The 26,186-nt window shown below is 37.6% G+C and overlaps 4 protein-coding genes across 24 annotated transcripts in view; 1 reads left to right on the forward strand and 3 right to left on the reverse strand.

Moving 5' to 3' along the window:
* Positions 1-20,234, reverse strand: part of LOC132788719 (myocyte-specific enhancer factor 2) — a 64,315-nt gene extending 44,081 nt beyond the window's left edge. For 7 of the 20 annotated variants that reach the window (XM_060796270.1, XM_060796264.1, XM_060796262.1 and 4 more), the window contains exons 1-2: positions 19,319-20,231; positions 885-942 (exon numbers count right to left, since the gene is read on the reverse strand). The gene's annotated coding sequence lies outside the window, so the exon portion shown is untranslated. Of the gene's footprint in view, positions 1-884; positions 943-19,318 lie in introns of all 20 variants that reach the window. The other 13 variants (XM_060796267.1, XM_060796265.1, XM_060796263.1 and 10 more) reach the window with 4 other exon arrangements.
* Positions 20,235-20,585: 351 nt separating this feature from the next.
* On the reverse strand, positions 20,586-21,163 carry LOC132788727 (p53 and DNA damage-regulated protein 1). 2 transcript variants are annotated; one of them, XM_060796280.1, is made up of 3 exons: positions 21,078-21,163; positions 20,864-21,011; positions 20,586-20,810 (listed from the first exon to the last, which is right to left on the reverse strand). In XM_060796280.1, the coding sequence occupies exons 1-3, from the start codon at positions 21,087-21,089 to the stop codon at positions 20,644-20,646; spliced, it is 327 nt and encodes a 108-aa protein (XP_060652263.1). In that variant the 5' UTR covers positions 21,090-21,163; the 3' UTR covers positions 20,586-20,643. The 2 variants fall into 2 exon arrangements, with proteins under 2 accessions (XP_060652263.1, XP_060652262.1); XM_060796279.1 differs by having other exon boundaries at positions 20,864-21,141.
* Positions 21,164-21,300: 137 nt separating this feature from the next.
* On the reverse strand, positions 21,301-23,109 carry LOC132788723 (venom serine carboxypeptidase-like). The gene is made up of 2 exons (XM_060796275.1): positions 22,960-23,109; positions 21,301-22,883 (listed from the first exon to the last, which is right to left on the reverse strand). Exon 2 carries the CDS (start codon positions 22,867-22,869, stop codon positions 21,421-21,423), a length of 1,449 nt encoding a protein of 482 aa, XP_060652258.1. The 5' UTR covers positions 22,870-22,883; positions 22,960-23,109; the 3' UTR covers positions 21,301-21,420.
* A 747-nt stretch (positions 23,110-23,856) lies between these two features.
* Positions 23,857-25,979, forward strand: LOC132788726 (serine protease inhibitor 42Dd). Its single transcript, XM_060796278.1, has 2 exons — positions 23,857-24,819; positions 25,600-25,979. The coding sequence occupies exons 1-2, from the start codon at positions 23,962-23,964 to the stop codon at positions 25,870-25,872; spliced, it is 1,131 nt and encodes a 376-aa protein (XP_060652261.1). The 5' UTR covers positions 23,857-23,961; the 3' UTR covers positions 25,873-25,979.
* The last annotated feature ends 207 nt before the right edge of the window (positions 25,980-26,186 follow it).

Below are 26,186 nucleotides of genomic sequence, written 5' to 3' on the forward strand. Positions count from 1 at the left end.
CTCTTTCTCTTTCTCTCAGGCTGTCTCCCTCTTCTGCTCTCTCTGTCTTCCTCTTTCGCATTCTCCCTTCCTTTCACTACCCACTTATGTAAGCCATTGGTCACGTGTGCTGGCAGCATGAGTTTTGTTTGAATTTTAAAGTCAGTGCAACTTTTGCGCCTCAAAGTATGCTACACATTTTGCGCAGCATAAAAGTTAATACATTAATGCGAAATTCAATGAGTTTCACACACACACACATACACAGACTGAGCCTGTACGCTTAATTAAAGCGAAGGCAGGATTCTGTGCAGCTTTTTGCGGCATTATTGTCCCTCTTCCAATGGATACGTTTACTCTGTTACTACTTGCGGTTAATATCTAACACGCACACACACACATACACACACACTTTCACACACACATTCGCTTAGCAGGTGTGTGCTCAAAATGTATGTAAGCGTAAAATTTTATTGAAAGTGATGAATTAATGAGGCGTTAAATGAATAAATGTGTATTCTCTTGCCGCCCTATTGAACCGGAAGTTGCCACAACAAAATGGCGCGCGCACCAAACACTCAGTAACCCTAAGCAGCATCCCCCCTCCACCCCTCTCCCTCTTTCTCCCTTCATTCCCTTTTCTTGCGCTGTGTGAGAACTAACATAATTATTAAAATTGAGCATTAAACGAGTTTAATTCAACCAACAACAATATTAATTGCGTAGCATTTCAATCTTCGTCACGTGCCGCATTTCCGGAACAGTAATTTTATCATGTTGCCCGCTATTTGTTTGCTTGTTGTTTCCTGCATTACTTACAGCAGCATCTACCGCAATTAATTTCAAGCAAATACAATTAAGTTTCAATATTATTTGCATAACATTTATTTTTTTTGTTTCGTTACCTTTCGGGTTTCAAGTCGCCGCCGTCAATGGGTTGCGTCTCCACAGAAAGTTGTCAATCTGCAAATGTGAATAAAAAGAAAGATTTTAGAACTTGTTTTCAGTATTATATAACATGGCCAAATACATTTATCAGCTCATTGAATGCTGTAGTTGTTATTCAATATTAATGCAAGATCTATGCAAATTTTATTTACTTTCTGCACAGCTTTCTAACTGTCCCAAATAATGAATGATGCGCTCTAATGAATTTCATCACAGAACTTGACAGACGAGATGAACACAACAAAATTATATTTTAATTGGCTAAAAGAAAGTTTTTGCAACAATATAATAAAATAGTTAGTTAGTGGAAAAGTTTTAACAAGCAGTTAAGAGTCAGATGTTACATTTATGATTATTAAATATGACAGGAAAAATTCTTCAATTTTAATTAAATGTTATATATAAACTAGAAGGGTATTATAACAGACTGAAGGAGCCAACTTCGACCAAATAAAGTATATAAGTATATAAGTAAGTTCTTAATCATCCTCAACAGCCGAAGCGACACAATATGTCCTAGATCTTAGAGACTTTAAGAGAAAGAGCTCTAAATTTTATTGACAGCACTTATTATGGTGGTCCGTAGATCAGGTCTGTTTTAAATACTTGCCACGCCTACTTCCTTCCCAGCAAATTATACTAGAATTGGAATAGCATTCATTACAACCTAAAATACCAATTTTTGGTAACTATAGTAATAACTACAGTATTTAAGATTCCTCATTATGCTTCTTAGTATCTTGAACTCCATGATATATTTTAAATAATATATCGAAGTACTAACTACAGTCTTTATGATTGTATAAGTAATTGGAGAACTAATTTTATATGACAAAAACCATTCTTAGATGCTTTGCCAGTTCTTAGATGCTTTGGTTAACAATCTGGTATATTTTCTACTCCACGGTGCATTTGGAATGTAGATATATATCAATGTACCAAATACAGTCACTAGTATATTTTAGTATTTTTTTGAAAACTTATTTGTTATTTTTGCTAACCATGATTTTAATCAGATAAAAATTTTCAAATTTAATTAATAATTCATTTGATTTGACAAAAAAAAAACGGATTCTGTAGTCGGTTCTTAGTTGTTTTGATTCACAATCTGGTATTTATTATACTAAGTGGTATATTTTGAATGTAGTATACAAATACGGCATTTGGTTAATTTTTGTACTTATTCGAAACACAAATTAGGTATATTTTAAGAATAATACCGTACTGTTTGCTTTTATTTCTGCAACTTTCATAATTGCCTATAGTTCTTTCAAAATTTACTGTTCTTAATTTAATGTTTTTAGCTGGAAGTTTAAAGTTGTTATTGTTCTACATTTAGATGATATAGGTAATTTATTTCTATGTAGACTTTAAATAAATAGAAAAAATGAAATCAGCCTACACACACATTTGCATACGTATTTTAACAAACACTTTTTGATGGCTCGTTGTTTGTTTGTTGGTTCGTTTTTCAGTTATTGATGATATGCCATCAAATCCATTTTCATGCGCACGAAACGCGCTATTAAAAACCAATAGCTGCTCACACAGCCTGTCAAATGAACACACACATACTCACACATACAAACACACACACACACACACACACACACACACACTTGCATCCACTTTGATAGCCAAGTTATAGAGGATAACACGATTTTATGCTATAACAAGCCATTAGCGCCAAGAGGGAAAACCAAAACTAAATCCTAAAGTCGCACCATCAGGTGCCAGGCACGCAAAAGGATTTCCCTCAACACACACACACACACACACACATACACACGCACACATATTCGTCTGCACATTTATGCAAAAATGCTGAAAAATAGGCGAAAATCAAAGAAAATGCAATTTAGTTTTATGAGTTCGAATCGCAACTAAAATAAAGCCAAATAAATGTTATGATAGATACCAATTTGTTTGCCATTTGCTATGCGCGAATGGAATAGAAGGGGAATAAAGAAGGGGAGAGGGAGAAGAAGAGTGGGGCATCAGAATGCAACCTGCGTGCAATGCGGTGTCAATCATACGAGAGTGAGTGCTTGCTTCGTAGCTTGTAGCAAGTGGCAAGTTAACACACGTTGCCACATAGTCAACAAACACAGCCGCATTGCATTTCCGCTGCGGCAGATAACAACAAACCAAACAGCAGCAGCAACAACAACGACTTCAGCAGCAACTTGGTATGCAAATGCCGGCTTCGCACAAGGTTCCATCGGAGACCAAGACCAACAGAGACCCAACCCAACCTTTGTCCAAGGCGCAGTTCAAGCCATTCACTTCGTGACTTTGGTCAGCTGTGCGACGAAATCAAATGGCAAACTTCAGTTGCAGTTTCGCTTTCGCTTTTGTTTCTACTTTTAGCTGGACAATGCGCGAGAGTTGCCCAAGAACTTGGAATCCAAAAAGAGGAACTCAGTTCCAATAAAATTAAAATGTAGAACTTTTCTTTATAAATCAATTCTTTACCTAGCAAGAATATGTTTTATACATCTTTTAAATTATTTAGTGCGTTTTGATAAGCTATCATTTAGTTGTTCTATTATTATAAGCAATTTGAATTACATTTTTATAATAAGTCAACAACATAACTTAATATGAAAAATAAGTATTAACATTTAATTGAAGTTTATAATAGAATTGTTTTCGGAATAACTTTATAACTTTATCTTTCTGATGGTACATTATGATTATAACTTATTATCAGAATTTAAATTGAAAACATTCACAATTTAATTTGTCATATTAAAGGACCGATAATGACTAACAATTCATTAATAGCATCATAATATATAAACAATTTCTTGAAGCTCTTAATAAACCAAAGGAATTACAAGAAAATGTTTTTGGTTTTAAGTTTTAAATAGTTTATACAAAAACCGAAGTTTTTTTATGTATAAATTAAAGTGTGTTTATACATATTACTGTTTTATAATTTACTAATACTACTACTGTACTTAATTTTTAAGCAAAAAAAAGAAAGAAAATTAGGTAAAATGTTTTAATATGTCTAGTTCGTTTAGTCTCTGAGATTTTTAAGTTGTTTGTACGACTACTTTTATTATATTTAATATCTTTGTGCAAAAAGTTTAATTAAAGTTGCATTCAATGTTGTTATAACGTACTTAGAAACTTTTAGAACCACCCTCGCAGCTTGCATACGAAATGCCAAGTCTATATGCATTTTCATTTACATGTCCTTGAAATGAACGCCACTTCGACTTGCGGCAAGTGACGTTGACTGTAAACTGTCTGCGACTTTGGCACTGTGCCTGTAATTGATAAACCATGCCACATGCCGCATGCCACCTTAAGCCACCCCGCAAGCAATCGGCCTAATCCGCGACATACAACGAAGCGCGTTTAGCCCTTTAGAAAAGTCAAGTCTAAGCAAATGCAAGTGAATGCGATTTGCATTTCTAATCGACTTGCAAATGTCGCCGGAAATGGCCGCAAACATAAAGCCAAACACACACACACACACACTCAAGACAACACAACACACACACACACACAGTTGTTGGGGGTTGTTTGTTCGAGTATTTTGATTAGCAGCAGGCGCTAAAATTTGACAGCAAAACAAACACAGAAATAAAACGCCACAAAGTATGCAACACTTTCTTTACACTGCTCCAAAACCCAAAAGTCAACAGTGGCTACAAACTATATTTGTACGCTCGCTCGGTTTGCCAGCTGCCCGTTTTTAGGCATCTAATTTTAGCAGCAAAGTTGAAAGTTGAAAGTTGAAAGCGAGCTTCCGCGCTTTGCGCCACTTGACGTCAGCGGCAGCCATATTGTGTGCAATATTCAAATGTTGACTTCGCTTAAATTATGCATTTCATTCAATGGTCGCACAGCAGTGGGTAAAATTCCCCAAATGCTGTGACAGCTAATTGAAAATTCCGTTGCATACTCAGCGGCGAGTGAAACTCAAATTGAATCGAACGCAACAAAGAAGTTGAGTGCGAGAAGAGAGAGCGAGCGAGAGAGAGCTTTGAGTGAGCGCACGCATTGAGTGAGGACTGCAAGTGAACACGCCCCCTAGCGTCAGCTAACTGCAATTCACCAGTGCCAAAGCCAGGCAGCAACACAACGCAGAGCAGCGCAGCCAACCCCCGTTCAAGTTCAATGCAATGCGAAGAGGGCAGCGACGTCGGCCTTGACGACGACGGCGGCGGCGGCGGCGTCGCCCATGAGAATCGTGTGACAAGTTGCCAAGCGGCGATAAATGCGGCAAGTGGAGGAATGCAAAAACAAAACACAAAAAAAATGCGGCGCCCGCTTTTGCGTAATGTGGGCGTGGGCGTGAAAGGGCGTAACGGTCAGCGCTTTGCAGAGTCCAAGAGCGAGGTTAGAGGTGAGTGTTTCTATGTCGCAGTGTGCGTGTGTGAATATATACATACATACATATGTATATTAGAGCGTGTAAAGCAGGCTTTTTGCTTGAACGAATACCAAAGGTAAACAATGCAATTCTTAGAGCAGCTAAAGCAAAACTGAATAACTAATAGATGCCCTGTGAATTGCGATAACTTTTTTTGCTGCCTATCGAAATGTCATGTCGCATCGATTTATCGAAAATGGTGAAATTTCTGGGTTATTCACGTGAGTCATGTATGAAGATTACTTTGTTTTCAAAAATATGAATATTTTTTATTAATTAAATATAAAGAAAATTTGTTTATTTTATTTAAAGCAAAAATTGGACAACAATATTAAACTGTACATTAAAATAATAACAAAACACAAAAGCGTGAATTTCAATACTGTAAGATTTTATTTTGTGTACTTATGCTGCATTTATTTTCTAGCCTTATTTACAGGGTATTTATAGTTAAAAGCGTCTGCTTTCCCTTGCCATCAAAAACTAAAGAACTGAGCTATCTGCACTTTTCTTGTTTGTTTGTTGTCCTAATTGGACTGCATAACGACAAAGAAATTGCATAAGACAATGCGATTATTTTGTTTGAATGCCCAAGTCGAATGTTATGCTGCAAAATATACCACAGGGAAATTACAGTGTTCAACTAAATACAATATTTGGGAAATTGAATGTCAATTAATTGACATTTAAATAAAATTCAAGCTATCAAATTTACCACCCACACAATATTTGCACTTATTTTTTTTAAACTTTTTTGCATTTTATCTGACAAGCCGTGAGCAAGAGCGAATTTTTGTTTCATCAATTGGCACGTCGCAGCAAATAAGGTTTAATGACTCGAGCGAATAAATAAAATATTTAAATACCTTCTGTGTAGAGCAATTAAATTAATACATATCATTATAAAATATGAAACAAAAAAAGAATAATGGCCATAAAATAATTGCAAGCAAAGAGAATTTGCTGTGTAGTCATGCGACCTTAACTGATAAATAAAGTTGAAGCAATAGATAATGAAATTGTATTGAGATATGCCACATGTTGACCTATGATAGTATTTCTTATTATGTAGTATTGCCATGACGTCGTATACTTGATATTGAAATGCTATGCTAAATTTATTGGCGTCACATGGGAAGCTCGTGGCAAGCGCAGCAATTACATGTTTACATACTTGCAACAATCATAAACGATACACAAACAGACAGAGACAGAGACAACAGCGAAAAGCGCAAAGTCGTTTAATCAGCTCAACAAATAGGAATATTGCCCAGATAAATGTCACCCATAATGTTACCATTGTTGTTGCTTTTGTCGCAGACACATGCTTTTGTGGCACACTCGACACAGAATCAACAACTTAACTAAAGTCACGTGTAAACATTCGAAAATGCTGTAAATTGGTATTTATTGCAAGTGGAGAAGCAGCAACGCAGCCTCAGCAACAACGAAACGAAACGAAACTGAGCACACACACACACACACATTCGAACATTCACACAAAGACGCACGCGAGAGCAAAGTGAATAAAATGTGATAAACAGAAAACGGCGAAAAGTCAACAAAATTGCGAGTTCAACTGAAAAGAAGCAACGAAAATACAAACACAAACATATTTACACACACTCACACTCAGACATGCACACATTGTTGTTTGCATGTGGGAGCCGGAATCCAATTAGAATAAAGCTCTCTCAGCGCGCACAGGTTGTGAGAGAGAGCATCGCGAAAGAGAGTGAGAGAGCAGCTTTCTGCAGCAAAACGCGGGCTGCTGCATAAAATGACATCACAACAACAACAACAACAGCGACAACAACTCACCAGACCAGACGCGCTGCGCAGTGCGATAACAGCGCATGAGAGCGAACGAGAAAGAGCGAGAAGTAAGGCATGTATGACATCAGCGTGTGCACGATTTGTTAACAGTTAATCGCACGATCGTTAGCTGTGGTTAGGTGGAAGGGGGGGTGGGGGAAGAGAACTAGTGTTTGCCTGTTGTTGTTCTTGTGCTTTTTTTGTGTGTGTTGTGTGTCTTTGTATGATTCGGAAATACTTGAAACTCTGCTTCTGGCTTTGCTGCTGCTCTCCACTTCTTTGATTTGATCGTGCTTTTATTATCGCTTTTTGTTTTGGGCTTTGCTTCTGTGTTTACATTAAAATCCCCAAAAAAAAAAAAAAACTTTATATGCGATATTTACTTATTATTTATTTGTTTAGTATTCGCCCCATTGTTTGGGAACACGTGCCCAAGTCTAGAACGAGCTATTACCAAACTCCTTTAGTGCCTGCATGACAACGACCATAAAGCCAACAACAACAACATCAACGACAGCAACAACGACACTCATTAAACATTAATTGACGCTTCATTTGGTCCGCTGAAACGCGTGAAATCTCTTGAGAACCGGTTCGGTTCGCTGGACCGCTTGATGTTTGACTTGCCAAAAAAGGCAGCTTAAGCAGCAACAACAAGAGAAGCGGAAAAAAAACATAAACCAAACCGCAAATCATACCCCTCACACACACACACGCACACTCACACACACATGCAAGCACATACACTTGCTCACACAAACGCTTTGCTTAACTGTCGACTCTAATACTTTTTTCGTTATTGATTTATTTCTTTAGCTGCTTTATCAACTCGCAACATTTTACATACATACGTATTATTATTGTTTTTTTTTTTCTTGAATTTTTTTTCTATTTATTTATTTTTTGTTCTTTTTTTCACACTTTGTCGCTCTTTTGAATAGTGCGTAACATTTTATTCGATGATTATTCATTTCTGTGCCACATAACTTTCGAAGGAATTTCAAAACAGATTTTTCATTTCATTCGCTATCAATTGTTTTTTGGCTTTTAGAGCTTTAACTTTAGCTTTTGCTATTGGTTGTTGGTTGTTGGCTTTTGGCCAGCTGAGTTGACACCTTAATCACCTGGCCGCGTTTAAAGCTGACAATCTGTGTTGTCTTCGAGCTGTCAAAGCATAAGAATTCACCTTAAATAATGTTGTCTAGTGGCTCTTTAATGATCATCTCTGCCAATGAACATAGAACAGCTGCCTCCGAGCGTTTCCCCAACTCATCTCAACTCAAGATGCGTCATTCAATTTAGTTTACTTATAAGCAAAGGATGCTTAACTTTAGGCATTTAATTCGCAGAAACGAATTTTTATAATTTAGATAGAAATTTGTGTAGAATACCATTCTTTTACTTAATTTTATATCTGGTATCCATAGGGTGTAAGGGTATTATTAAGGAGGCATCTCCGAGAGAAGCATGTCTCTCCCTATAAAGTATATATATTCTTAATCAGGTTAAGCAGCCGTGACGATATAGCAATGCCCGTATGAACACCTAGATCAACATACCAAATATAACCTTTGGTATAATTTTAGTATTTTTGTGGTATATTAATTTGGTATATTTTAGCCTTAATACCGCACTGTTTTGATTTTACTCAAAATGACTAGCAAGTATCTCACAGTCGAGCATACTCAACTGTAGCTTTCTTTCTAGTTATAATCCAACCAATCACTACAACTAAATATTATAATGCATTAAATTATAATACCCTTCAACCCTATGGAGTATCGGGAATTAAAAGTGTATTTGCTTATAATAAATACTTAAAAAGATTATTTACCTATAATAAATACATAATGAAACAGCTGCAAATCGAATGTTAATGTTACCAAATAAAAGTTTCCCAATATAATAAAATAAAGACAAATATACTGTATTTCTAAGACCCCAGAAACTAGGTAAACAGCAAAGCCCAAAATATTTCGGTTGTGAAACAAATAAAGCAAGTGAACTGAACAAAATATTGAATTGCACAACTATGTTTAAATATTTTGTAAATATAATTAGTCCTTGTCTAATTTTCTTCTTTCTTCGTTCTTATATCTATATCTTCACATATTTCTTCATGTGTACTAAATGGTATTCCTCTTGCGATTAACTAATAAATAATTGCAACTCGTTTATTATCGACATTGATAGTATCATCTCGTCTTCATCTTCATCAATTGCCAATAAGCAGCGGAAGATTCCACTCTAAGACAATTTCTTTGGCCTTTGGCTTGACGTATGTCGTTTTTTTCCTGAGTTTTTCCTTTTTTTCTGTTGCGAGCTTAGTTCTGGCGTAGACTCCATTTGAGTGGCGTTTGCTCGTTTTTCGTTTTTCGTGTCTAATGTGTTGATTTGCTCAATGAAAGCAATTAAATGAAGAGGGCTGCAAAGTGGCCACGTCTGGAAATTGTCTTGGGTATAGCAGAGATTTTTCAGAATGGGTCTTTAACTCGGGCTAATGATCTCAAGGCAGCATTAAAGCATTGCTTGTTTGCATGCTTTTGACAACTGTAGTAGAGTCTCTTCTGTTCGTAGTTGTGTTGCTTTTGTTGATTAATAATTTATGCATACACACAAATAATTAAAAATCATGAATCTTAACATACAATTTGGCATAGCAAATATTTATTTATTCAATTTATATGAATTATACAAACAAAATGTTTTTTCTTTTCTTATTTTTGTTCTCTTGCAAAGATCGTGTCCCAGCCACAACTACAAAATATACCTCGCAAATGTTTCAAGTGATCAAAGAGTATTTAAGAATAAGTATTTCTATAATTGATTTTCCATTAAATGCGCAGTACAGGGTATCTGGTAGTCATACCCAACGCAAAGACTTAACTATATCTCATATTTTGCTGTGGCGTTGTACACAAATGATTATTAAGTACAAGTACTGAATATATTTGGCAGATGATTGTTCTGTTTTGGTCAAGTGTTTGTGCCATAAAAGGCTCAGCAATTGAACAGCAAAAACAACAAAAACAGCAACAAAAACCACCAAAAATAAAACAAATAATGAAATTATTTGCGCTTTAATTAAATCGCAATTACTGCACTTAAATCAATTGCTGAATTTCGCAGTACACAGCTTTAACTAATTAAAAGTTTTTTGTTCTTTGCTGGTTAGCTTATAAAAAACTTTCAGTTCTTGTTCTCAATTTAATTAGTTGACAGCGCTAAAAGGCACAAAACTTTTGTCGCGCCAACTTCGAAGCAGATTTTCTAAAGGACTGCAGACCGAAAAGAAAACTGTGGCAAAAAAATACTGATACAAAGCAAAACAAAAAAAAGAAGTGTACAAGTTCCTCATTAATGGGACACTTAAAAGTCATGCGCAGGCCAACGCTGCGTATGAGCAATGCGTTGCGGAAGCGTCAGGCGTGGGAGGCGTGGCACACTATGTGGGCGTACCACAATCACGCAGGTGCCACACTCTCACAGAGACCAACCGAGGCACATAATTTATTAGGGGCCTTTGTCAGGGCTGGCGACCAATATTATAATGAAAGCGATCCAAATGTTGCAAGTGTGGGAGGAAGAAAAAAAAAACATTTGAAGGTTGACCAACAGTTCAAGAGTTCATCCCTTGACCTGCCCCGCTAGCCAGTTGATCAATGTGGCATTCCATCAATGTCCAAATGACGTTGCCGAATGTGTTGACCACACATTCGAAGTATATCCTGCTTCTATTTAATGTGGCTATTAAAGAAGCAAGCAAACAGTTTACAATTTGTTTAGTTCGACTGTTAAACTAGGAGATAGCCCTAAAATAAGTAAGAATGGTACAGTCGAGTGAGCTGAACTCGCCCACTTTCAATAAAACCTTATTCTTAAAATATACCGCAAAAGTACTAATAACATATATACCAAAGCCTATATTTGGCATATAGTGTGTTCGACTGTAAGATACCTGCTTCTCATTTGCAATGCTAAGAATATACCATAAAAATACTAAAAATACCGAATATACTACTAATGTCAAATACTAAATCATAAACATGTCTGTATTTGGTATATCGATATTATACTGCATTCAAAATACACCATAGAGTTAAAAATATACCAGATTGTCAACCAAGACATCTAAGACCCGATTAAAGTACTCGTTTTTTTTTGGAATTCTAAATATTGTACTTACTATTATATGTACTAAAAAACACGGTTCTAGCTTTAAAACAAGTAAGGAAGCTACAGTCGAGTATGCTCGACTTTCAATAAAACCATATATGTATACCAATATACCGCAAAAGTACTAAAATATATCAATGCCTATATTCGGTATTTAGGGTGCTCATATAAAAATATACCTGTATTTGATATATCGATATTATCCTGCATTAAAAATATACCATAGAGTTAAAAATAAACCGGATTGTCAGCCAAGGCAACTAAGACCCGATTAAAGTAGGCGTTTTTTGGGAATCCTAAATACTGTACTTATGATTATATGTACAAAAAAATCACGGATCAAGCTTTAAAGCAAGTAAGGAAGTGCTCGACTGTGAGATACCCGTTCCCCACTTTCAATAAAACCATATTGTGAAAATATATTCATTTTGGATTCATTAATAACGAAGATATTATTGTACGCACTAAAAACCACGCTTTAAAATCTAGCTTTAAAATTATCCTTGCACTATGGGTAAAAAATATCTTTTGGCAACAGTTAACTGACTTATGTAAAGAATCTGTTAATTGACAAAATGTTCAAGTAACAATGTTAAATGAATTTAGCTTAAGCCTGAGCTGTTAATCTAATTAAAGCGGACAATTAGCCAAAGTTGCCTTAGCTGTAACGCGTGTGCTAGACCCGAAAAACTTTCCATAACAAATGAACGAATGTTGACATTGTAAAACGCGGACTGCAAAATTGGCGTATTGAGAGATAATGCTCTTACTACCATTATCTCAAATGACGGCAGTTAATATGCCCGCTTTAATCGGATATGCGTAAGGGGTATAACAAAACTCTGTTTGTAGCAATCTAGCAATGTATATGTGTGCGGGGAATTATATTTTTAAGCAGCTTAATGAACCATTTGAAACTTTCACAGCCATCATTATGATGTCTGCGATATTTGGCACTCAATGCCACAAGTGGAACCAATGTTTTGTTGTTTGCAAACACCAAAGTTCGGCTAGCGAGAAATGTAAATGACCTACATGCTGATTACACATAATTATATACATACTGCCTCAAGTTATGCTATTCGTTTGGTCTATTCTTAGATATTTAATCGCTGCTGCTGTAGCTGAAAATAGCCAGCGAAGTTATTTGTGTCAATTTCCAGATCGCCGTTTTACCACTTGGCTTGATCGGTCTAGGAAATTGCCTCGCACACACACACACACACACATACTGTACACCCTACGATAAAAACGACAATCGCAAAACTTGAAAACCCGTTTGCAACGTTCAAGCAACTGGCCAATGCCATCAAAACACAATTACGAGTACCTTTGAGACACCAAAAAGCGACCCAAAACGAAACTGCAATAGCGTTGAGGAGGCACACACCAATGATAATGATCTTGCAAAAACCAAAAAAACAAAAAAAAACATCACCACAGAGATGAAAAGATGGAAAAGCAACAGCAACAAACAGACAGCAAATAACAGCAAACGCGGACAAGTTTTAAGATAACTAACTGATGCCAAATGCTGCCGCGATTTTTCAAGAGCTTACGCACACACACACACACACACACACACACACACACAGAGTGAGATACCAACGCACACTAAGAGCGTAAGAAGAGCTTGGCCTGCTGCACGGGACTCTAAAAATAGCTAGCACTCATTAGAAATGGCTAAAAATAGCCGCAAAAGTTGAAGCGCGTCGTTGCCGCTGCGTTGCGTTCACTCTGAGCAAACACAATACAAATAATGAACAAAAAAAAAACAAGTAAAATAATAACAAAATGAAAGAGTAAAATAATCGCAATAAACGGTGGAAAAGAGTAGCGTAGTATAATGTGATAGCTTGCACTCACATAAATATTAATGTTTAGGTAAAGCAACACGAACCAAATGGGTCCAGTGAACTGATTCCTGCTGAGATGTGGGTGTTAAAAGTTTTCTGTTTGAAAGCTGAGAGTTCTTTGTCTGTGACTTAAATATCTTCAGGTTTAATGTGAAGGCATTGATCTTAATGCCAGTTTTATTTAAGGTCAATTCGGCAGTAAAAAGCATTAAAACATCCAAAGGAAGTGGAAGGATTATATTCTATTCAATAAGTAAATAAATACATATATGTATGTGAAAATTCATTTAATTAAACTAAGTATAAAGATACTTTGAAGCCTTAAAGATTATTGACATGACTCTATAAATTAAAGGAAATTAACTTTTAAGTTAATACAATTTCATTTAACATTCACACTTCTTTAATTTGAAGATAGTAAAGGTAAAAGTAACTGTAATTCTTAAAACTTTTCCTGAACTTCAGCTAAGATTCTTTGTATAATATAATATCAAAACCTTAAAGATTGCCGATATATCTCTATAAATTAAGCAAACTTAAGTTTAAAGTTAAGAGACGTTCATTTAACATGACGTTCTTTAACTTTAAGTTACGATCAAACATTAATATTACAGAACTTTTTTTAATGAATACTTTGTTCGTAAATTTGTTTTATATAAAGTTTAAATTATAAAAAAAACGCTTCCTCTTATTCTTGAATTTAAACTTTAGTAAAATTGAATTCTTAAGTCTTTAATCCATCTTATCTTCAGGATAACTTGCACTTATTTAATTTTAACTTAGTAACAACGGCGCACTTCTATAATACATTTATTGAGGATCGAAAATTAATAATGTAGAACTTTTTTAAATAAATTCTTTGCTCATAACTTAGTTTTTCATAATGTTTATATTATGAATGAAAAGTTTATCTTATTTTTGAATTTAAACTCTAGCAAAATTAAATTCTTAAGTCTTGTATCCATTTTAACTACAGGATAACTTGCAGTTGAGCCTGTAACACTCAAGTAGGCTCAGCTGCTGAACTAGTTTCGAGTGCCAAAGAACAGGTTAAATATTGAGCAAATTCTTCACAGTTGTTCCACTGATTACTTGCCACTCTTAGAGCATTTGGACATGGCAAAGTCACAAAAATAAGCAGGAAATGTTCATGGGTTATCATTGCAGCGAAAATGTGCAAACAATTTATTCATTCTTCAAGTAATGTGCGGCTCATAACTGCAAGGAACCAGATTCCACCCACGGACGGGTGCGTCAACATAATTTCAAACAATTAAGTTAAATTCCTGTTGGTATTTTGGCAATGTTGACACGGCAAACATTTCGGGGGCGCAAAACATAAAATCAAGAAATAATAAATGAAAAAAAATATCACAAATAAAATAACAACGTAAGAGATAAGACCTCGAGGGTGACGAGTGGCAACGAGACCGGACTAGTCCAGACAATACCAAAGCAGAGGCGGCGACAACAGCGGGTGCTAAGGTAAACCAAGTAAATCAAATAGTACAGGTGGAAGGGGGAGGGGCACAAGCAACAGCAACAGCAACAACTGTAGAACGCCACTTCAAACAGACAACAAACATAGTAGCAAGCAAAAGAGTAAAGGAAACAACAAGCGAAAGAATGAAAGAATACAAATAAAAAAAAAATAAAATAAAAGAGGCAAAAGGCGAGAAACCCAATAACATAAAAGCTAAAGAATTTTTGCGCAAAAAGGATGAAGGCGACTCGAAACAACTGAGGGGGCTATGCATCAGTATTAGTGAGTGTGTGTGTGTGTGAGTGTGTACGCGATGTGTGTAAGTAGAAAAACCCGCTTACAGCAGCAAAAAAAAAAACATAATAAAACGCGGCAGCAACACACCAACTGACGACCTTGATAAGTTCCACACACACACATACACACACCAGCCAGGCACACGCACACGCACACGGACAAGCAGTGAACGAAACTGCCCACGATAACCCGATTGTGTTTTATTCGTAGACAATATACAAGTTTTCTTCCAGTCCCGTCATGTGTAGACACAAGATGCGAAAAGACTTACTCACTTCGTTTTGCCGTATATGCGGAACTGATTATCTACAAGACTCGTCGAGTATAAATTCTTGCCAAAGGGAAATTTAAATTTCCCTCGGCTGCGCTGGCGGAATTTGTACTCGACGTTTCTTGTAGAAAATATGCGGTGCAGCTCTTGCCGAAAATCTGTGCTTAGATTCTAGTGCGTAGTTCGGAATATGCAAAATAAAAATACGCTCAAAAATATATGCAGTAAATAAAATGTTTATTATACTTGAAATTAAATTTATTAAAACTAATACAATGAGTACTTAAATTTATATATAATATTATCTAAACAGTTTTACTTATAACTAAATAATATAATAGCTAAAAGAAAAAATTAATTTATTTCGCCGTTTTCAATATTCTTCGCCCTGAACAATGCCTTGTAGTTTCTATTTTTATCATCCAACGTAGCTCTTTCGTGGTCCTCAAAACTGTAAATATAAATACAAATACAAATATATTTTTTAATTTAAATCAGATTAGAATAGTAGTTTAATAATATTAACAACTTACCTCTGATTGTTTTATAAAAGACGCGTAGGAAAAAATCAACTTTCTCGTACAGCACTCACAAAACAAATGACAAATGATACACAAAATTGCACATGTTCGAGAAAAGTAGGCGTTAGGGAAATTACGCGTTGCGCTAAGAGGGCGCGTACACCAGACTCAATGCAAGAAGCATTCTACAAGACGATTCATCTAACGATCTGCATAAAATTCTTGCAGTCTCGGTCTTGGCATGACACGAAACACAATTGGGAAAGCAAGGAAGGGGCTGCCCAAGGAGTGCACGAAGGGGCCCGAACACATTTTTCTGTTTACAACAAACGGGGTGCACAACGAGGGGGAGGGAGAAGGCGCTCGCCGTTTCACACCACAATCGATGCCCACAGAGAGCGAGCCTGAGAGCGAGCGCATGGTGAGTTTTGTGTTCTCGCGCTCGCTCTCTCTCTGTCATCAACAAGTGGCTGCTCCTAACTCAATTCGATTTTGTTTGTCTGTGTGACGCTCTTTAACAGCCGCAGCAGCAGAAGCAGCGCGTGGTGAGCTTATTGTTTTTCTTGTTTTCCCCCGTTCTGGGTGTAATTGTACTTAATATACATGCTAATACATACCTATAAGTATGTAAGTATGTATATATGTGAGCACGATTGTACTTATTATCATGCTCTGCGTTTTATTATTGAATTTCTCAAGTCGCTACTGCCTGCTGACGCATTTAAAAGAACGCCAAACAAATGCGACCGCTTGTCTGCCTCTGTTATGGGCAGTTCGCTCTCACTCTCTCTCTCTCTCTCTCCTATCTCTCTCGCAATCAGCTGGCAAACAGCTTGAAATTCAAATTCAATTTATATTATTTAATAAATTCGCATTCAATATTGACATGACAAATACAGAGAGGGGACCACATAGAAAAGCAAGTAAATGGAAAACATTTTCAAGAGACTGTTGTAGTGTGTGTATTAAAAAAAAACTACGAAAACAACCTTTAAACGATCGTGCAACGTGCTTGAAATTATAAAATACAAATCAACGCGGAACCCGCCATACAGAAACCGGCGCTGCACTTGCGTCGAACTGCTGCCTGCCACACACAACCGGCTCAGATCAAGCAACAAGCGGACAGACGGACAGGCGGAGAGACGGACGGAGCAACGTCTAGTTTGAGTTTTGAACGACAGGCGAACACAAGAGACAACCCATAATTAATCAGACTACAGGCAACACAGCAACAGCAACAGCATTTTACAATTTACAATTTACGTGTACAGCCAACAAATTGCAAATTCCGTGCAGATCCTTTGCAACAATAACAACAAGAATCGATAACTTGTTTGTCGCCCCATGTTATTTGGGCACTTCGATATCCCATACCATACCCTGTACAACAAATTATAAGAGAGTATTATAAGATTGTGATAAAAAAAAACGTTTATTTTAAAGATATCAGCAAGTAAAACAAGTTATCATTGATATTAAAAAGTTTCGACAGAGCAAATATAAAATACAGGGTATTTTCCAGTCAATAGTTTCGTCTGATTGATTAGTCTTATTAAGTTTTAAGCAATAATACGTTTCCCCAATTCAATGCACACCGAAACTTTTACGCAGTGCGAATCTACTGCGATCGAACTGTCCAAATCTATATGTGAAAACAAGTTTTCAAACATCAATTCGCATATTTTTACAAATTATATTAAAGTTCATACATAAAGCCAGAACAATAACAACAACAACGAGGTTCAAATAACGACAAATAATAACAACAACAATAGGAACAACCATTTTTTTTCGTCTATGTACTGTGAAAACTCGTTTTGCTTGTAAAACTATTTAACAATTATTATTCCAAATACAAACACAAATGTACTTAGATCTAAGGCAACGAGTCTAATGTACTCTAGAATAGATAATACCCTAGCCATAATAGTGAATAGTAAAGTTTTTCTTTGATTACCAATTTGATTTCTTTATGGAAATCTTATCTATACGATAATAATATTAGTCTCATAAACCCATTGATTCTAAAGAAATTATTTATAGTTACTTAAGTTTTCAGAACTGTTTCAACATAAAACCTCATTTATCCTTATCATTTCGATGGAAACTCCGTGAAGGAAATCTGAGTAATGATTCATATTTCGATCATGACTAAATTTCTGTAAGTTTACAACATTTTACAATGTAGTTGTAAAAAACTTAGTATACATAACGGAAGCTTTTATCTCATTGCTCATCATCTTATCACATCATCGATCGCTATTTACATAATCCGCAATCAGCATCGATAATTTCAACAATCGTTAAATGCCTTGCTAATAAACCAATAGAATACATAAAAAATAGATATCAAATGCCGTGCATAAAAAGAATCTATTATACCATAATTTCACAGTTTGTTTTTGTGATTGATTAGTTCCAGTTTTGTGCAGTGTACGCTAATCAAATGGAAAATTTGTATACTTTTGTGTGCAAATGAATAAATTACAATATGTAATTGGATGTGTTTTGTACTGCTTGAAAAATCCCCAACTAACTTATTATTATTATATCATTTTAAGTATAGTCTAAATAATATTTGCCGTTTGGGTTTAGATAAAAGTTTCCCCGATATTAACACATCGCTGTGCACAAACAAAAGCTTTGCTTCAACTATCTCGACTGGACAAAGAGAAAGATCGTGCGTAAGAGCACCCACATATATTTCTATCTGTGTGTGTGTGTGTTTGCATGTGATTAGAATAAATCAGGAGGAGCAACAAGAACAGCAAATGGCCCTGAGAGCAAATTACAATTAGCGAAAGCAAACGAAGTTACTTGTAGATCACCAATACAAGCGCACTTGCTGCTCTCTTTGTGCACACACTCCTGCCTTACATACGCATGTGTGTGAGCGTGAGTGTGTGGGGAAATGTCGTTGATCCACCATTTGGGCAATGTGATTCTCGCTTTGCTCTGCTTGTTGTGTGTCTGCTATCAGTCGCCGCTATCCGGCTGCTGCTTGCTGTGCTTGTGTGTGTGCGTGTGTGTGTGTGTGGGGTGGTGGTGGTGAGCTTGTCACTTAATTTGATGTGTGCTGCGGTTATGCTGCAATCAAAGCACAAATACACACACACACACACTACAAGAGAGTGTAAAAGCATTGTTGTGTTAGAGGGAAAAGAAGGGGGCGAGATGTGTGCACGGTACGCAAAACAAAACTATTAAAGTGGATAGACAAGTTTGAACCAGCGCCAGGCGTGCTGATAAAGCAGTTTGCGCTGGTCAAGCACACAAATAAAAGAGTGTAAAATAGTAAACGAGGATGAGGAGAGTTGCACAAAGAAAGCAAATTGCCACTTGCAACGTGCAACGTGCCACCACAACGACATCTACATCGACTTTGGCTCAGCCTAAATATCCATAAAAGAGTCGATAAAAATAACTCAACGTTGCCTGCAATCAATTTTAAAATAGCCAAGAATCCAACCAACTTTGCTATGTATAGACTGGACTTGCAACAAAGCAGAAGAGAAAAAGAACCAAAGAAACTAGTAAAAAAAAAAAAAGCACTAAGGCTCAAGGCAGTTTTCAACTTACCGCTGCGCTCCCGCGCCGCACAAGTTCAAGGCCAAGTGGCCACGGCGCCTCCTCTCTTAACGTTCTCCGCTCTCGCAGCGTTTACTCTCTCTATGTTTGTAATTGTATGTGACTCTCTTTTCAGCGTGTGTGTGTCTGTGGTGTGTGGGAATGCTTTTTTATGCGCAACCGTTTGCATGCAAAAGCAAAAGAACTTTCGTTTTCAAGTACATGAAGCGCCAGCGCCTCCTTTGCCTTCCTAGGTTTCTCCGGGAGGGGGGAAGCTTGCAGTTTTGTTCTTGTTGTGGCTGTTGTTCTTATTGGTTGTTTTGTTTTGTATGTTTTTTTTTTGTTAGTGGGTCGCGCGTGGTGAACAAAAACGAACTCGCACTTGTTTATAACACGCGCTGCGCCAACAAAAATTCACAAATTTGTATATGTTATTTGCAAGAAGAGCCTGCTGAAGCTGTGCGGGGTTGTTTGGGGGGAGCAGCTTTGTAAATTAATTAACAACACTCAAACCAATACACACACACACGCTCGCATACACACACTCGTAGCCATATCAAGCGAACGCGCGCGCTCCGAGATAAGCAAAGCAATTTATTTGCACTAAAATTTACTTTTTGCACGCCGCTAGAGTAGCGGGGGGGTTTTGGGGGGCGGCACGAGGCGGAAGGCGCTGAATTCACCACTCACACAATCACACTGGAATTCGTTGAACACACGCAATTCCGACGTAAGCGCACGTTTCTGTTACAAATATTGGCCAAACTTGTCAAATTTTGATCACTTTCATGAAAACACATTGGCGATGTGCGCCGTAATTGCGATCAGTTTGTTTAAATATTTTTGTTTAGCAAGTTGATGGAATTTCAAAGAATTTAGAAACAGCCAGAGAGACAACGCAAAACGACGACACCGCGATTACGAGGCGCAACAACAAACAAATGGTGAGCTTAAGCAGGGTGACCGCAACTGCCATTTCAAAATAAACTTTTTTTAACTTGCACAATATACCAAATATACTACAGCAATTATTGTTTTCTTCTTTACTCTTTATTAGGCTCTTGAATTGAAAATCGTTTAGATTTTTAACTTTTAATTTAAACATAATTACCTATTATCCAATATATTTATAAGACTTATAGTCAAAACACTTAAATTCCTTAAAAAATAAAAAGTAACGGATTGCTCTTTTATTCAATAGGAAATATCACTCTGAGCACCAGAGTTGCCAGTAAGTTTCCATAATAGGTGTTGGAAAACATTGAAATAGGCGCCCAAATAAACAAATGATTACATTATTTTATTGTTAGCTAAATTACAACTGATTTGAGTGTTACTTAAAGCATGGGTAAATTCGCCTTTAGTGCACTAAATTCCTTACGATCCAAAGGCTTCAAATTTGTCCCAGAAAATGGTGATTTGAATTCCACGTCGCGGTGCTTGTTAACCAAAATCTTTTGCTCGGAATAAATCAAATTGATTTGTTGTTCGATTTGCTGCTGATCTGTAAAATACAGTTGCTTATTAGCAGAAGTCTGCACAGTGAGCTGTGCTTACCTTTTTTAATTAGTTCAATAGCTTGTGGCCTTTTCATCTTCACAAGCATGCTGCCCACGGTAATCCAAACTTTTGGCTCATCAGACTTTTCAATTACACGCAAAGCTTCTCGATTCTCCTGACGCCTCTTGTCCATTACAGTCAGCTCCTGTTTGTTGGCCAATATCTTGTCAGCCAACTCCTCAGTCTGAGATATAATATCAACGCTTCTTACCGCTTCTGTCATGTTCGTAGTTCGCAGCCAATTGCAATGAAATATAAACAAAGTGTCAGGGTGACCAGCGTCGCGTTAAGTGCAACATGTCTCTGTCAACACAACCAGCTGAGCGTTTATTTGCAAATCTGGCCACCTTATTCACTTTTTTTTTAAACAACGAGCGCGCCAGATTTGAAAGTTTATATATTTTTTTGTAAATTCTATTATAAAAATTTAAAAACCCTTTAAACATCCAATTTATTTAAAGTACATAATCGAAATTGAGAATGTCATTTAAAATCAAGTACTTGCTAATATTTAAAGCTTATTTGAGCTGAAATAGTAAAAAGCTGATGCTCATTTAATGCTTGTAATGAGTCAGATGATTGATCATGTTGTACAGCCACTTGGGCTGATCATGTGGCGCCATGTGGCCAGCATTGCGAACCATAATCTCCACCAAATGCCTGGCGTGCTTCACATAACCAGCGACTTCACCATCGACACGCCAGATTTCTCGAGGAGCCACCTTATATTGTTCGGAGCCAGGGAATTTCAATTGCTTTAGATAGTTGCGAGTCAATGGATAGGCGACAATGATATCGAGTTGTCCGCTATAGATGCACACCGTATAGAAATTGAGCAGTTCGGCAATCCAAGGAGCAACCGTGTCCATTACATCTTTCTTCAAATGCTCCTCAACTTTGTTCTCCTTATCCAAGTCATGGAAGGGCTGCTTGCCCACATGAATGGCACGACGTGTGGCGCCCGATTGAAGGAATTCTCCCAACTTGGCATCACCCGGGTCTGGATGTGTGTTCAGATAATTGTAGTACCAATTGTAACCAGTCAAATTGCTGAAAAGGGAACCATTGGTCATGTCGCCATTGATGAGCGAATCGAAGACATCAAAAGCGCAATCCATGTCCCGCTTCTCAATGCATTCAGCGCCCTTCTGTTCGGCCGCATGGAACTGCAGCAGCCCGTTGTCGTCAATCAATCCCAGCTGATACAAATAGTCTCCATACTTCAGCTGATGCAGTGGATCCGACAGCCCATTGCCAATGGCCACGCCCTTAAGCGGAATATAGACGCGAGTGTCTATAGCATTCTGCACCTTGTGAATGTGATGAGCCAAAGCTGGCACATATTTGCCGGCATAGGATTCACCGGTGACCCAAAAGCCCGAGGAATTGCTCCAGCCAAACAGCTCGTAAAGCTGCATCATGGCCTCGTGCAGATTGCGTCCGACATCGCGTTCATTGGTCGCATATCCTTTCTCATTCTCGGTGAAACTGAAGCCAGTCCCCACAGGATTATCAATGTAGATCAAATTGTGGGTCTTGCTCCATGTGTAGTTGCGCTTCTGCAGTTTGCCCTGGCCATCTAGCTCCAGTGGACCATTCTCGGTGAGCAGGCCGAAGAGCGAAGAGGCGCCTGGTCCACCTTGCAGCCACAGGACAACGGGTGCATAGTCGGGATCGGTTTCCGAGGGGAAATACCAGAAGAACATGTTCGAGTTGTAGGCCTTATCAACGGTCAAATAGCCCGCATAACTTTCAACGCCATGGAATTGCGAACCCGTGACACGAGCCAACGATTGCACCTGCTCCATGGGCACCGATTTGTTGGCGATGAGGGGCGTGAGGAAGAGCGGCTTGCCGGGATCAACGCCATCGTCGTAGAACTTGAAGCGTGGATACGGGTTGACAAAGCTCCGTCTATAGGGTTTATCAGCAGCGTCAGCGATGTTAACTATGCAGACAGCGGCTGCTATAATTAAAACCGCACAATGATTTGCGCTTTTCATTGTCTCAGTTGCAGCTGTAAGGCGTTTCGTTTTTGTTATTTAATTTGTTTGCATGATAATCTGTTATCTGGCAATATGATTCACACTTACCCTTTCTTTGCAATATATGCGATTGCTGCACTTTATCAACTTTTGCTTGCGGCAGCAAAAACTACTCTGAGCCGGCGAAATAAATAAATGATGTTGCAATCAATCTATGCCGACAACAAGTGCGTTTTAAAATGAGTTTTATGTGACCGTTGGCTGTAGCTCAAAATACCAGATGGTATTTAGTATTTATTTATATGTGACAGCCACTGCTTTGATACTAAAAATACTTGCGCACATTCAAATTTAAAATTCGCCTGACGGGTATTTAATAGCTACATGACTGTTCTAATATTAAAAATACTTAGAGATTTTCAAAAGATATATTAAAATTTGTAATTCTTAATTACTCATAATAATTAAATTCAACTATTCAATCTATTTATATATTTTTAAAAATACGCAATTTCATTAAATATTTGGATCACTATGTCTGTATATATTTGCTTATATTATTATAAGGTCATTAATTCATTACAAATTTTAATTATTTTATTTTGCTTAGTAAACGTTTTTTTGATTTAAAGTTAAAATAAAAATTGTAACGTCTTTAAAACCTTGTGTAAATACGTTATAGTAGAGCTGTTATATTTTGGTATATTTTTAAAAATAAATACTAATATTTGCAGAATGTGGTCACGTTGCAAGAATTGAAATGAAACCGATTTGCAATAAAATTAAAAGGAATTCCAAATAGATAAGCGCTTGCTTTGGGTAATTTACCCAACAATATTAAGTAACTGTGACAACTACAAGATTAACATGTATCAGCCAAACTATTATTATCGAGCAGAGAGCCGCTCAACAATGCTGTCACCTTCAATTGCCGGCTAACAGATAATGAGTCATATCGAGCAGCAGCGGCGACAGCGACGCCAAAATGGAATTACGCTGCTTTCGCTTTTGTTGTGGCCCCAAAACGGAATTTAAGGCATTCCAGTGTAGGCAGCCGAAAGTATTGGACGCGCCAGCTCTCTCAACGCCCAGTAATTAATTGTTATTATTATGTTCGATTTCAATTTGGAATTTGCGCGTGGCGGCGCCACCTTCACCACCGAGCTGTTCCAGCTGCTCTCAGCTGGCGGCGTCAGCAAGAACATCGTCTTCTCGCCCTTCTCCATCCAGACGTGCATCGCTTTGGCCTTTGCCGGTGCCCAAGGCGAGACTGCCGATGAAATCGCCACAGGATTGCGTTTCGTTTCCAATTTCCCACCAGAGGTGGCACAAACCTTCCAGTTTGTGCTGGAAAAGTACCGCAACAGTAACCTGCTTAAGATTGCCAACAAACTGTACGTGCAGCAGGGCAAACAACTGAAGGCCGACTATGAGCAGTCCATCAAGGAGCAGTATAACTCTGAGGCAGAGTCCATTAACTTTGCGCTCAGCGATGCCGCAGCTCAGTCCATCAATGCTTGGGTTAACGCCAAGACTGAGGGTAAGATTACCGAGCTGGTGACGCCCGATGCCTTCAGTGACAACACACGTTTGGTCCTCTTGAATGCGCTGCACTTCAAGGGCAGCTGGGCGAACAAGTTCCTCGAGGAGCGCACCGAGGAGGATGACTTCTGGGTTGGTGCCGAGGAGACCGTCAAGGTGCCATACATGAATCAGAAGGCCAAATTTGGCTATGGTTTCTTCGATGATCTGGGCTGCACTGCAATTGACATGCCCTACAAGGATTCGGATCTCTCGATGTTTGTGCTGTTGCCACAGGAGCGTGAGGGTCTTAAGGATCTCGCCGAGAAGCTGAAGAGCGTCAATTTGGTGGATTTGGCTGATAAACTGGTCGTGGAGGAAGTGCATGTGAAGTTCCCCAAATTTAAGGTGGATTACTCCATCGAACTGGCCGATAAGCTGAAACAGGTGAGTTCCATTTCCATTTATTGACACGTCGCTATCTTTGGACTACGTTGCAAAGAAGTATTTATTAGGTTGTTATCGCGAGGGTACGAAAGTACTTTCATTTTAGTGTAGCAACTATTTCGGTGGCTTATCGCTGTCGACGTTCTGTTTGATAAAGCGTCGAGTATCGTAAATATTCGATGCAGTTCATCATTGTGCGGTTTCGGCGTCGTGCTTCAGATCATGTATCAGTAGCCGCAGTTATATAACAAAATATAAAGTCACTTGTGGTGACTTATCTACATAACTGCTTTGCTTACAATGCTAATATCTTATCGAGTACATCCTCTTTAGCTTTTCAGTCGAGTGACCTCATCAATAACATTGTTAAATCATTGTTTATTTTTAAAATATGTATATGCAAACAATTGTTTATTGTTAATGTTGAAGTGTGTATTTCAACTTGGTGGCAATTGGAAATTTATAGCAAAACGAGTTAAAACACCTCTGCAATCTCTATAAATGATTATTTTCTTTAAATAGCCATTGCTGTCTGTTTAATTAAACAGTTAGATGTTGAAGAATACAAAAGCTATCAATGTTCCTTTGATTGTTACTTTCTTTGATTATTACTATTTATTATTTAAATTATACTGTTGAAGTTTAGCACCCATAAAACTAGCTATAAAGCACACAATGCCCTAAAATTGAATAAAGCTCTGTTCATAAATTAGGAATATATTTTTTAGAGTATCCCGAAGTCGAGCAAACCTAACCATTTTATTTTCTTTTACCTGCTAGCTCGGCATCTCAAAAATGTTTGACGAGGGCGCGGAATTCAACAACCTGCTGGAATCACCCGAGGGTGTGTTCGTCTCGAAGGTGCTGCACAAAGCCACAATTGAGGTCAATGAGGAGGGCACCGAGGCAGCGGCTGCCACTGGCATGATCATGATGACGCGCATGATGACTTTCCCACTGCAGTTCCAAGCGGATCGTCCCTTCCTCTACGTGATCTGGAACAAGAAGAACATTCTGTTCGCTGGTGCTTTTGTTAATGCACCAGATGCTTAAACACGCACTCACTCATTTATTTGTTAAATTTTTTAATTTTGAAAAGCATTTTTTTTTATTTAACGCATTTTTTATTGAATAAATAACGTATATACGACGCACCATAATTTGCAGTTGTTTTTTCTGTTTATGGGCAGCACTGCAAAGAAATCGATTTTAAATCAACGCGCCTCTATAGGCCCCCTGAAAATTTATCGAAATTTCGAGGGAAGTGTAGATAGTTGCAAATTATCGGGAGAACATTTTGTTGGCTTCAAAATTTTACGTAGATACAATTATTAAATTGAAGTGTTTTAACATAACTCTTTTATATA

Source organism: Drosophila nasuta, chromosome 3 (assembly GCF_023558535.2).
Source record: "Drosophila nasuta strain 15112-1781.00 chromosome 3, ASM2355853v1, whole genome shotgun sequence".
Lineage (NCBI taxonomy): Eukaryota > Metazoa > Arthropoda > Insecta > Diptera > Drosophilidae > Drosophila > Drosophila nasuta.